We start from the raw sequence: 13,682 nt of genomic DNA, 5'->3' as shown, positions 1-13,682 counted from the left end.
TCTAAGACTACCCACCCTTCAACGCCAAATTTTTCCATACAACTATCCCTGTTAACCCTAAGTTGGAATGATTTCCCTCCCCTGCCTAAGAATACATTGGCTGCATGATGCATTATTCAATTAGTTCTATACCACTCACCCTTTAATATTTCTTCAGTGTTATCTTGAATTATTATTAAAATATCATACTGTTATTTAACCTACCAGTCAGTCAACAGACCTATATTAAGCATTTATTAGGTCCCAAGCATCATGTTAATTGTTGAGAATACCCTATGTCTAGAGTATAACCTCTTAGAAGGTAGGAATAGACTGAATCTCACCCTCCTATGTATCCCCTGTGATATCTTGAATACAGATTTTTATACAGATCCAGAAATTGCCCTAGTTGGGGGCCATAATAATAATAATAATTCTTTATAAAGGGACATATTTAATTGAGCATCTTCTAAAAACTATTTCTCCATTTGATTACAGGTTCAATTTCTTCATTGCATAAAACAAACAGCCACTGGTGGGGAAAGTGAAATCGTAGATGGATTTAACGTGTGCCGACAGCTCAAGGAACAAAATCCTAAGGCATTCCAGATCCTCTCATCAACCTTTGTGGATTTTACAGATATTGGAGTTGACTTTTGTGACTTCTCAGTACAATCCAAGCATAAAATTATAGAGTGAGTAGTGTCTTTTAAAATCATGTGTTATTAAATGGATGGTGTGAGAAATTATAAGCAGGAATATGGGACTATAGGTTGGGTTCACTGAGAACAAGTCACTGCCAATCTAACTTCATTTCCTGTTGTGATTGTTGTATCAAACTAGGAAGTCTTGTAGGTATAGGGTACCAGATTTTATTAGAGCATCTTTACAAGTTTCTCATACATTTGGAGCTAGAAGGGATCTACTTCAAGATCCCCAGTGTCCTTATGGATAAGAATAAAATATGGACCAGATAATAGTAGACAGATGGATTTCTAGTCACACTTAAAGCCTCTGCCTCAGTTTTCCCATCTGTAAAATGGAGAAAAAGATGGCATCTACCTTCTAAGGGATGTTGTGAGATAGATATTGCATACAAAGCATTTTTCAAACCTTAAAGTATTATATAAGTACTAGATACTATTATTAGATAATTAAGTACAGAATGGGAATGAACCTGAACTGAATCTCTAGTGCTCTATCCTCAAGTGGGTTCTCCTCAACATCTTTAGCAATGATCTGACAACGTAAAAAGGTGTGTTGATCAGATTTGTGGATGACACGAAGCTGAAAGGGATGCCAAATATACAGGATGAGAAAAACCAACCATTCATAGAGATTTCAACAGGCTAGAACAAATATAATGCTATTTTTAATTCACACAACATGAATAAATGTAAAGTTCTGCATTTGGATAAAAAGAAATTGCTTCAATCAAGAATGGGGAAAGGACATGACTTGATAGCTCTTTGTGTGTCAAAGAGCCATGAGATTTCTATATACCACAAGCTTCATATGAATCAGCAAAGTGACAAAGCTTCTGATAAATCTAATGCAATCAGTCCCAGGCTCCACCAATAGAAATATAGCATCCAGATGATGGGCAGCAATTGTTCCGGTATGCTCTTGGCTGGTCAGACCACATATTGCAGCATTATGTTAAATTCTGGGGACCACTTTGACCAACAAACACATATCCAAGGGAAGGAAATCAGGATGCAGAAGGAACTAAGAAAGAAGAAACATTGGATGAGCTTGAGGGCTGTCTCTTCAATGGAATAGTACATCCCTTGACTTCTTGTTTAAGCCTCTGGTCCTGCATATAATAAAACTGTCCCCAAACTTCTTTTTTTTTGCGGGGCAATGGGGGTTAAGTGACTTGCCCAGGGTCACACAGCTAGTAAGTGTCAAGTGTCTGAGGCCAGATTTGAACTCAGGTACTCCTGAATCCAGGGCCGGTGCTTTATCCACTGTGCCACCTAGCCGCCCCTCCCAAACTTCTTAAAGAAGGGAAACAGAACAAATAACATTCTGAAATGATTCGCCCCACTTAAAACTAGTCAGAATAATTTAAAAGTCTTGAAAAGAGGATAAGCAAGGAGCAGCTAGGTGGCACAGTGGATAGAGCACCGGCCCTGGAGTCAAGAGGACCTAAGTTCAAATCCAGCCTCAGACACTTGACACTAGCTGTGTGACCCTGGGCAAGTTACTTAACCCCAATTGCCTCACACACAAAAAAAAGAGGATAAGCATGGCATTATCTCTATCCCCATCACATTTATCTTTAACCCTCTACTCTCTTCCCTGTGAGTCCAACCCAGATAGGCATGCAAAATCGAAATGAATACTGCCCCTCCTCTCAAAGAACTTATATTGCACTAAGACAGCATATGATATACATAGTTAATCAGATACACAGTTATTTGAGAGACATCTAATTTTCTGGGGAGCAGGAAAAGCTACCCATATTAAAGGACATATTTTCTAAAACTTGAAGGCAGGGATTATGAGAAGCAAAGGTGCCCACCAAGAACATTCCAGACATAAGAGATAGCTTATACAGAAGCAGGGAGGCAAGGGAGCTATGTCAAAATTGAGGAACAGCAAGAAGGCCACCAATGGTCAAGTAATACAGCTTACCAGAGAAAAGAATAGAAATGTGAATTTAGTTTCCTTATATTTTTTATCCACAATGCTTAGCATACTTTGTGGCACTTAGTATGCACATAATAAATGTTTATGGACTGAATGAATAGAGGTGAAACATGAGCAGACCTGAACTTTTGGAAGGTCATTTTGACAGCTCCGTGGAATATGGGTCACAATGGGGAGAGATTTATAGCAGGGAGACCAGCAATAGTCTAGGCATGAGATGATGGGGGCCAGCACCAGGGATGTGGCAGTGTCAGAGGATAGAAGGGAGCTCATAGGAGAGATGGGACAAAGTAACATTTGCAGAACAAAAGCTGATCTAAGTTGGTAGAAGGAATTTCCCCACTGGGAGTTCTCTGTTCCAATGAAATCACAGATCTAGACCTCCCAAAATAAAAATGATAATTATAATAATATTTAATATTATCTAGTACCTCAAGGTTTGCAACCAAAAAATTTATAAATGTTATCTCAGATGAGATGGACTGGGTAAACTCTTAGATTTTGTACAACTGTAAAATCCCATGACTCCAATGGAAAGAAGCTTCAAGCAGTGAACAAGCCTTTATTGTGGGCATGGTGATGTGCACTGGGATACAGGTGCAAAAGTGAAACAGTCCTTTCCCACAAGGGTTCCAGTTGCTCCTGGACTCAGAGACTCATCCTTCATGAGTTCAAATCCAGCCTCAGACACTTATTAGTTGTATAACCCTGAGCAAGTCTCTTAAGCCTGCCTGTTTGCTTCAGTTCCCTCATCTGCAAAATGAGCTGGTAAAGGAAATGGCAAATCACTCCAGTATCTTGGCCAAGAAAATCCCAAGTGGGGTCACCAAGAGTTGGACACGACTGAAAAATACTCAACAATGACAAAATAACATGTTGATATGCATTGGGGATAAGTGCCCACAAGGAACTTAAATTGTATCAGAGGGATACAAATTCACAGATACGTCAATACAGAATACAGCCAAAATAACTACAGGGTGATTTGTAGGAGGTCACAATAGGACAGGCAGGTGGAGATCTCTATCAGAGAGCTAGAGATCTGAATCTGTAGCTCGGGTGAGGAGTGAAAACTGGCTATAAGCTCATCATCTACATAGATGTGATAGTTGAATTATGAAGGTTATGGAGATGGCCAAGAGGGAGTGAGAAAGAAGGTAAAAAAGAGAAGGCCTAGGACAAAACATTCGATTAAAAATCAGGGCACCCATGATCTCATTCTGGAGCTAACCCTAACTAGCTCCATGGCTTTGACATAGTGTCTTAGGTAACACACTGAACTTGGAGTCAGGAAGTTGTTGTAGCTGTTCCGTCATTTTTCAATCCTTTCCAACTCTTCATGATCCCATCTGGGGTTTTCTTGGCAAAAATACTGGAGTGGTTTGCCATTTCCTTCAGATTTGACAGGTGAGGAAACAGGCAAAGAGGGTTAAGTGACTCGCCCTTGGTCACAAAGCTACTAAGTGTCTGAGACCAGGTTTGAACTAAAGAACATGAGTCTTCCCAACTTCAGGACAGACATTTTATCCACTGGGCCACCCAGCTGGAGTCAGGAAGGCCTGGGTTCAAATCCTGCCTAACAACACAGGATTAGTCATTTACCTCTCTGGACTTCACTTTCCTAATCTATAAAATGGGGGGGAGGGGTATAGCCTCCATACCCTCTAAGGTCCTTTCTAGCAATAGATTTGTGACCCTGTGATGACACTATGATTTCATCTCTCGATCTCAATACTTTTTGCTGAGTTTGTTTTCTTGGAATTATCTATTACTGCTAAAAATCAAGTCTAATTTTTAAATCCAGTTAATATATGATTTTAGTTACTTGACTGCAAGTTAATTGAGGGTTTACAGTGCAGATTTGTTCATCCATAAAATTATGGAGCTGGATTAAGTGATCTTTAAGGTCCCCTCTGGCTCCCATATTCTGTGCTTCTACAATGCCCCGAGAGCCAGGCACCCACACAGAGAAGCTCAAACCAGTTTTTAATTACTTCATGATGATGTAATTTTTGTAATACAACAAAATGACATTTTCCTTTCCAATAAGTGTAATTAAGAAAACTAGTCTTAGAAAACATCAACATGGAGGAATTTCACTCAAATGAAAAGTCTATGTTACATTAAGTACAGGAAAAATAACTTTCACTGGATTAGCAATGCCAGCATTCAAATTGGAACTTGTGGTGGCCAACTGCAAAGGATCAAGGTATTTAAGAATTTTGTGAATCCTGGCTGTTGATACGAAAGGCCCTTTGGGGCCCTGGGTGTTTGAGAACTTTCACAGTGTTTTGCACTATTTTCTCCAGTATCCAGTAGAAGGAAAGAGGAATGTTTAATCTGGAGAAGTCAAGTCTATGGCATAGGCAAGACTGCTGCCTTCGAATTTCTGAAAAGCTATTGTGTGTAGGAAAGCGATTGAGGACAAAATGGCGTATTGGAATTGATGCCTGGTGTTGGCAGATCAATGATTCCAAGACATGAGTTCCAATAGACCTTAACTATAGTTCATTATTTAGCTTGGCAAATTCCTTTGCTCAAAAAATTGGGATCTTGGCTCTTAGAACAATCAGCCTTAGTAGGGGTGGAGGAGGGAGAGAAATGTATCAATCTCTTCCTCGTGGCTTCCAGTTTTATAGGCCATCTTCTATTCCCTCTCTTCATCTTCTTTTTCCTCTTTCTTATTCCTAGTCCAGAAAGTTTGAAGCAATTTGTTTCTTCTGTTCCAAAAGAATTAGATTCTGTTCTTGAGGTTTTGGAACAGACTATGAAATACTGGTAGTAACTGAGCTTGAATCTATCATTTGGAGCCAGTGTCTACCCAGTAAGGAAGCCCTGTAAACACCATCCAGACAATGAAAAATGAAGGCACCCAGCACAGACACAGAGAGAGGGAGGAGAAAGAAAGGGAGAATTAAAGGGAAGGCAGCCATGGTACAGTGGAAAAAAAAAATTGGCTTTAGAAGCATAGGCCTTGAATTAAAATATTTCTGATGCATAGTAGCCATATGATCTTAGACAAGTCATTTACTTTCCCTGTGCCTCAGTTTCCTCATCTGTAAATTGGGAAGGGATGGTTAAGCAACTACTTTCTGAGTTGCCTTCCAGCTCTACTTCTTTGACCCTATAGAAGCCAAGTAGCTCTTTTCTGTCAGAGTGTAATGACTCAACTTGTTCTTCCTTGTTGCAGGGGTTCTGCAGTGTGTGTGTGTGTGTGTGTGTGTGTGTGTGTGTGTGTGAGTGTGTGTGAGTGTGTGTGAGTGTGTGTGAGTGAGAGAGACAGAGACACAGAGACACAGAGACACAGAGACACAGAGAGACACAGACCCCTTTGTTAGAGGTGAAAACTCTGGACCACTCAGAATAACACTTTAACACTTTTAAGTGGAAAAAATACAAAGGAAACCAATAATATTTTAAAAATTAATTATTTTTAAAATGTTAAATTTATAGACCCCAGGATAAAATCCCCTTGTCTAGAGGGCAGACAAGCAACAAAGACCAGAAGTTAAAGGGGACATATTTTTTCTTTTTTTTTTTCTTTTTTTTTTTGGTGAGGCAATTGGGGTTAAGTGACTTGCCCAGGGTCACACAGCTAGTAAGTGTTAAGTGTCTGAGGCCGGATTTGAACTCAGGTAATCCTGACTCCAGGGCCGGTGCTCTATCCACTGTGCCACCTAGCTGCCCCCCAATTTTTTTTTTGTGAGGCAATGAGGGTTAAGTGACTTGCCCAGGGTCACATAGCTAGTAAGTGTCAAGTGTCTGAGGCCAGATTTGAACTCAGGTCCTCCTGAATCCAGGGCCAGTGCTTTATCCACTGCACCACCTAGCTGCCCCAAAGGGGACAGATTTAACAATGAAGGGTATCCCAAAATATTGAACAGGCTGCCTTGGTTGCTGAAACTTTTTGGACAGAGGCTTGCTGTCCTCTCCTGAGGAGAGTCTTCATCCTCTCACCGAAAAAAAGGGAAAAGGTTAAGATCTGTAAACTCTAACCAGTGAGCTTGACTTTGATGCCTGGTATGATTCTAAAACACATGATTAAGGAGATGATTTCTGAGCACATCAGAGGAGAAACAAGAATCACTAAAATCCAACATGGTTTCCTCAAGAATAAATCAGGTCAGGGGCAGCTAGGAGGTGCAGTGGATAAAGCACAGACTTTGGATTCAGGAGGACCTGAGTTCAAATTCGGCCTCAGACACTTTACACTTACTGGCTGTGTGACCCTGCGCAAGTCACTTAACCCTCATTGCCCCACCAAAAAAAAACAAGAAACAAAAAACAAACCAACAAAACACGCCAAAAGAATAAATCAGGTCAGACTGACCTAATTTCCTTTTCTGACAGGGTAACTCAACTGAATGATCAGGAGCATGCTTTAGACATACTTTATATTTTAGCAGAACATTTCACAAAGACTCTCATGCTGTGGTTGAGGAGAAGATGGAAAGAGATAAGCTTGATTAGGATACAGCGAAGTCAATTTTGGAACTGAATGACCGGTGCCAAAGAGCAATCATTAAAAGTTCAATGTTAATTAAGAAGAGTGGCTGGGGCAGCCAGGTGGCGCAGTGGATAAAGCACGGGCCCTGGATTCAGGAGGACCAGAGTTCAAATTCGGCCTCAGACACTTAACACTTACTGTCTGTGTGACCCTGGGCAAGTCACTTAACCCCCATTGCCCCACCAAAAAAAAAAAAAGAAGAAGAAGAGTGGCCACCAATGGAGTGCCCCATAGGTCTGTCCTTAGCTCTATGCAGTTAAACATTCTGATCACTGACATAGATGGAGGCAGAGATGTTATGCTTCACAGGTGATGGTAAGCTTGGAAAGGGACAGTTATCATACAAGATGGACAAAATCCTGATCCAGAAAAATCCTGAGAAGTTAGAAGGTCAGACCAAATCAACCAACATGAAACTGAATAGGGGAAATGTTCTACACTTGGGTCCTTAAAAAACAAAACAAAACAAAAAACTTCACACAAAGAGTAGAAAGCATGTGGCTAGACAATAGCAGGTTTGAAAAAAAAAAATCTGAGGGTCTTAGTGTACTGCCTGAGATTCTTTACAGTCAGTCATGTTATGTGACAGCCAAAAATAAAACTCATTCAATACCAGGCTACATTAATAAAGTCAAAGCATTCTTCCCTGGTTAGGCCCCAGTTGAGTATTATTTAATACCTTTAAGAAAAGTCATAGATAAGCTTGAATGTGTCCAGAAGAGAGTAGCCAGGATATTTAAGGCTGGAAAATATGCCACATGAAGATAAGCTAAATAAACTAGGAATGTTTAGCCTAGTTTTAATAGCTTAAATCTATGTTAGGACTTTTAAGATGCCCTGTATTTATTTTTTTTATTGGGGACAAAGGGAATGAAGATAGACTTGCTCTGCTTGAACCTGGAGAGCAGAACTAGGGATGATGGGTTAAAGTTTCAGAGAAGTAGACAAAATGAAATAATATTCATAAAGCATTTTATATAACTTTAAAGACTGTGGGTTTCTTGAGGGCAAGAACTGCCTTTTGTCATTCTTTGTCTCCCCAGTGATTAATATTGTACCTGGCAGACACTAATCCACTGTTGATGGAATTCTGAACTGTTCCAACCATTCTGGAGAGCAGTTTGGAACCATGCCCAAAGGGCTATAGAACTGTGCATACCCTTTGATTCAGCAACATCACTGCTAGGTTTTTATCCCAAAGACATCCAAAAAAGGGGGAAAGGACCAATTTGTACAAAAATATTTATAGCAGCTCTTTTTGTGGTGGCTAAAAATTGGAAATCAAAGAAATGTCCCTCAATCGGGGAATGGCTAAACAAGCTGTGGTATATGATTTTAACAGCATATTATTGTGCTATAATAAATGACAAGTAGGATAATTTCAGAAAAACCTGGAAAGACTTATATGAACTGATGTATAGTCAAGAGAACAGAACCAGGAGAATGTTGTACATAGTAACAGCAATATTATTTGATGAAGAACTGTCAATGAATTAGCTATTCTCAGCCATACAAGTATTCAAGACAATCCCAAAGGATTAATGATAAAGCATACTATCCATCTCCAGAGAAAGAACTGATGTTGATTGAATACAGACTGAAGCATGCTATTTTTCACCTTTTTTTCCTTTTATTTGAGTCTTCTTATACAAAATTACTAATATGGAAATGTTCTACATAACTGCATATGTATAAATTATATCTGACTGCTTACCACCTCAGGGAGGATGTAGGGAAGGGAGGTAAGGAGAGAGAGAATTTGGAATTCAAAACTTTAAATATTTTTTAAAAAATATTGTGCCTGGAAGAGCTAGTGCTTAATAAATCCTTATTGGCTGACTATATAAATGATAGTTACTATTATTATTATTATTACTATTATTGTTTACTATTTCAGTTTGATATAAGGAAAACCTTGCTGACAATGAGCTGACCTAAAATAGAAAGGGTTTCCTTGGAAGTTAGTGGGATTCCTCCTCACTGGATGTCTTCACCAAGTGGCTAGAGGAATGTTTTGTTTTGTTTTTATTTTATTTTCCAAATTACATGTAAGAGCAAATTTTGACATCAATTAAAAAAAAAAAAACTTTGTGTTCCAGGGATAGCCAGGTGGTACAGTGGATAAAGCACCAGTCCTGGATTCAGGAGGACCCGAGTTCAAATTCAGCCTCAGACACTTGACACTTACTAGCTGTGTGACCCTGGGCAAGTCACTTAACCCTCATTGCCCTGCAAAAACAAACAACAACCACCACCAAAAAAAAAAAAAAACACAAAAAAACTTGGTGTTCCAACTTCTCTTCCTCCCTCCCTTCCCACCCCCTGCCCGAAGAACTCAAGCAATTCAATATAAATTATATATAAGTAGTCATGGAAAACATCTCTACATTAATGGGGTTATGAGAGAAAACAGATAAAAACAAAACTTTAGATTAAGAAATTGTCAAAAAAAAAAGTGTTTCAGTCTGTTTTCAGATACTATCAGTTCTTTCTTTGTAGATGGATTACAATTTTCATACGTTCTTCAAAGTTATAGTGGATCACTACCTTGCTGAAAATAACCATGTGCTTCCCAGCAGATCATCTTACACTAAATGCTGTTATTTTGTATACAGTACATTTCTCTGTGCTTCAGTTCATGTGGGTCTTTCCAGGTTTTTCTGATAGCATGCTGTTCATCATAACTTTTATATAGTACCTTAAACTTGACAAAAAATTTTCTTCACAATAGCCCAGCAGAGTAGGTGCCATACATTTTGCCATTGTAGTCGATCATCAAAGCTATCCCTCCATCCTGTTCCCTTCCAATGATATTTACTCTATTTTCTATCTTATTTTGCCACCGACTGCCCCCTTCCCCAGTCTACCTTCCCTTCATTCGCCCTTTCTAGAGGAATGTTTTTTAAAGGATGTTGGGAAAAGATGTCTTAGTCCGGCAGGGTTTGCACTAGGTGGTTTCTGTAGTTCCTTCTTGTGTTCAGATTCCCCGATTTTATGACTGCATGTTTGTAATGTGGTAGAAACGATTCACGTTCTAGCTACCAGTTGAACTAGATGACCTTCCTGAGGCCCTCTGAGGGTCCTGGGATATTATGGTTCTAAAAATAAGAAAACTAGTTCTTAGAAAAGTATATAGCCATGGCCTGAGTTATTTAAAATTATAACACTTTTAAAATACATTTTCACAGAGTAGACAATAAAGGTCAAGTGAATCGCATCAATTTCAATAACTCAACCAGAGATACCATATTTGACATCCCTGTTGAAAAAGTACAGCCATTCTATGCTGCCTTGAAAGAGTTTGTGGACCTGATGAACCACAAAGAAAACAAGTTTATCTTCAAGATGCATCCAGGTCAGTATATGAGCTTTTAAAAATACAATAAATTAAAGGGTTTTTGAATTTATTAATTAGCCAAAGTATGATGTAGAGCAGGAGTTCTCAAGCTAAGAGTCCACAAACTTTTAAAATATATATTTTGACAAATATACTTCAACATATTTGGGTTTTGGTTTGGGAGGGGGGGGCTTGGGAGCTTTATGTTTTTGTTTGAGGGTGGGGGGGTTGTTAATCACATTCATATTATTTGATACCTTTAATACCATTTTGAGAAGGGATCTATAAATTTCACCAGCCTGCCAAAAGGGTCCAGGATATAAGTTAGGGATCCATGATTCCAGAGTTTAAACTTGTTATAACCAAGCTATCAGAGAATTCTATTCCTGTGTGATAGTATTATATGCCTGACAGTAATTTAACAAAAAAGGGGGCTTATCATTCATTCCTCATATCCTTTGATCATTTCTCAACTGGAGAATGACTTGTATTCTTAAAAATTTGATTCAGTTCTCTATATGTTTTAGAAATTAAGCCTTTGTCAGAAACACTGGCTATGAAAGTTGTTTCCCAGCTTGTTGCTTGCCTTCTCATCTTGGTTGCATTGGTTTTGTCTTTGCAAAAGCTTTTTTAATTTAATGTAATCAAAATTATCCATTATTGCATTTCATAATGCTCTCTATCTCATCTTTGGTCATAAATTCTTCCCCTCTCCATAGATCTAACAAGCAAACTATTCCTTTTCTAATTTCCCTACATCATTCATCCTTAAGCTTTTAAAAACTAGAGAGATTTGCCATTCATCTCATTTAAAACTACATTTAGTGAGGAAACACTATTTTTATACCAGCTATCCTTCACATCCTAGAACTTCTGATTCTCTGGACTTGGCCACCTTCTCCCACCTCCAATACTCAGAATGTAAGAAACTTGAAGACAGGGATTGTCTTTCTATTTGCATATATTTGTACCTACAGTTCTTAGCACAGTGCCTGGCACATAGTAAGAACTTAAGAAATATTTTTTGACTGACCGATGAATTACATTCTAAATTTACAAAATGAGAAGCTATTTTAAAGAAATGAAGATAAAAAAACATTCTTATTTCTTCTAAGGTATCTCTGTATAAATAAACCCTGTAACTATCCCTAGCTTTACGGTATGTTAAGTAGAAAGAACTCTAGAAAAAGGTCAGAAAACCTGGGTTCAAATTCAAGGTCTGCCACTTCTTGTTGTATATTGATAGATGGACATTTTATATCTCTTGACCTGGCATAGTAGACTGATTTAGAATGAAGAGATCTGGATTTGTACCAATAAATCCATAAACATTTATTAAGAGTCAACTATATGCCAGACATTATAACAAGTACCAAAGATACAAAGACAAAAACAAAACAAGCCTTGCCTTCAAGAAACTTGTATTCTGTCATCCCGGCTCTATATATTACAAAAGTGGCCTTTGGGCAAATCTTTTTTCCATTAAAGGCCCTCAATTTCCTCATCTGTAATATGACAATGGTGGACTAGTTGAAGTCAAAGATCCCTTCCAACTCTGATTCTATGAATCTTGCTGGTAAGATGGGCAAATTGTTTTCTAGGTTCTATATTTCCTTCCTGTCTAAAGTGAAGGAGTTGTTCGCCTCCTTTGTCTTAGTAATATGGAAGGCTCCCCTAATTTGTGTTTCACTACATGAAAAATAGCTTTTTTCCCATACTATGGCAATACCAGAACCTTTAAGCAGGCTATCATTTTTAGCTTCAGTATCTTAAGTCCTAAAGTAACTTATGGCTGGTTTGACTCAAATGAAGAAAGATGTGGCAAATGATGATACCAATTCTTTAGGTATTTGCATTTTCCAAGGATGCCATATATTAAACATAGGATTTGTTATGTTTCAAAATGCTTGGTTCTAGGTGACGTAATTACATTTGATAACTGGCGCTTACTTCACGGCAGACGGAGTTATGAAGCAGGAACAGAAATATCTCGCCATCTTGAAGGTGGTTATGCAGACTGGGACGTGGTTATGTCAAGGCTTCGTATATTAAAGAAAGTTGTCAAAAATGGAAATTGAATATCTTAGCAGTACTTTTGGCATTAGAAGAACTAAGGATAGGTTTTGGTAAGATACAAAGTACTCAATCTCCACTTTCCACAATCAGTAGTGTTATATAGATGGCCATGTCATGTAGACATTATCTTTTATATTAACAATGCAGCCAGATTCACAAGATTACATTTTCCTTTATTTTTGTAAATGTTATGGCAACAATATTGGATCCAGAAAAGAGATGAGGAAATACATCTCTCTCCTTTCCTTGAAAATGTGGGGACTTGTAGGTAGAGAATGTTATATATGCCATCAGGCAGGGTTGCAGTGTCAATTGGTTTTGCTCTTCTATTTTTCTTTTGCATAAAGGGAAGCTCAATAAGTTGGAAGCAGGAGGGGGGTATATCCAGAAATGACTGTGATATAAAAACTAAAGTTACTAATAAAAAGTTTTTAAGTATTATAGCAGCACCTGAGATTTTGTGGCTTTCTTTTTAATTCTATTCTTTGTAGGTAATTTCTTCCTTTATAGTTAGTTTGATAAGTTATTAGTGTGCCCATAGAATGAACTTATTAATGTCTACATTCCAACTGCCTAATGGGGTACCTTTTGGATACCAACAGAAACAAACAAAAAGCTCCCAGCAGGAGGTCCTGGTTATAGAAATAGCATTCCCTAAAAACAGGGAAGGATATCTCTGTATACCAGTGATTTTTATTCAAGGAGGACAACATGTTCCTTTTTTAAATCTTATATAAGCTATAAGATTGTTTTCATGTGTAAAAAAATACCTAAACAAATAAAGAGATACAGTGTTCATGAGTAGGCTATGTCAGTAAAATAAAATTCATTAAATAACCCCAATTAATCAATCAATAAAGCATTTAAGAGTTTTAGAGTCAAGCCCTGTGATACAAAAATGAACAGTACATGCTCTCAGGAAGCATAGATTCTATAAGGAAAACATGTTCACATATAAGTACAGATACAAAATATAGACTGTAACAACGTACATGATTTCTCCCTCCACCCCTCAGCTCAACTGCTATAGTCACTGAATGTTAGTTAACATATCGTCATCCAGTCAACAAAGTATTACACCCTGTGATCCCTTTTATGAGGTAGATACTCTGAGTTGAGAAGGGAACA

At 38.2% G+C, this 13,682-nt stretch overlaps 1 protein-coding gene across 1 annotated transcript in view; it reads left to right on the top strand.

Moving 5' to 3' along the window:
• BBOX1 (gamma-butyrobetaine hydroxylase 1) overlaps positions 1-13,008 on the top strand; it is an 85,814-nt gene extending 72,806 nt beyond the window's left edge. Inside the window, exons 6-8 of the mRNA XM_043971506.1 lie at positions 478-674; positions 10,330-10,496; positions 12,396-13,008. Of these exons, the coding sequence (XP_043827441.1) occupies positions 478-674; positions 10,330-10,496; positions 12,396-12,556 (525 nt within the window). The 3' untranslated portion in view covers positions 12,557-13,008. The remainder of the gene's footprint in view (positions 1-477; positions 675-10,329; positions 10,497-12,395) is intronic.
• The last annotated feature ends 674 nt before the right edge of the window (positions 13,009-13,682 follow it).

Source organism: Dromiciops gliroides, chromosome 6 (genome assembly GCF_019393635.1).
Source record: "Dromiciops gliroides isolate mDroGli1 chromosome 6, mDroGli1.pri, whole genome shotgun sequence".
Taxonomy (NCBI): Eukaryota; Metazoa; Chordata; class Mammalia; order Microbiotheria; family Microbiotheriidae; genus Dromiciops; species Dromiciops gliroides.
Note: the sequence above shows the minus strand (reverse complement) of the source record. Positions and strands in the feature narration are given on the sequence as shown.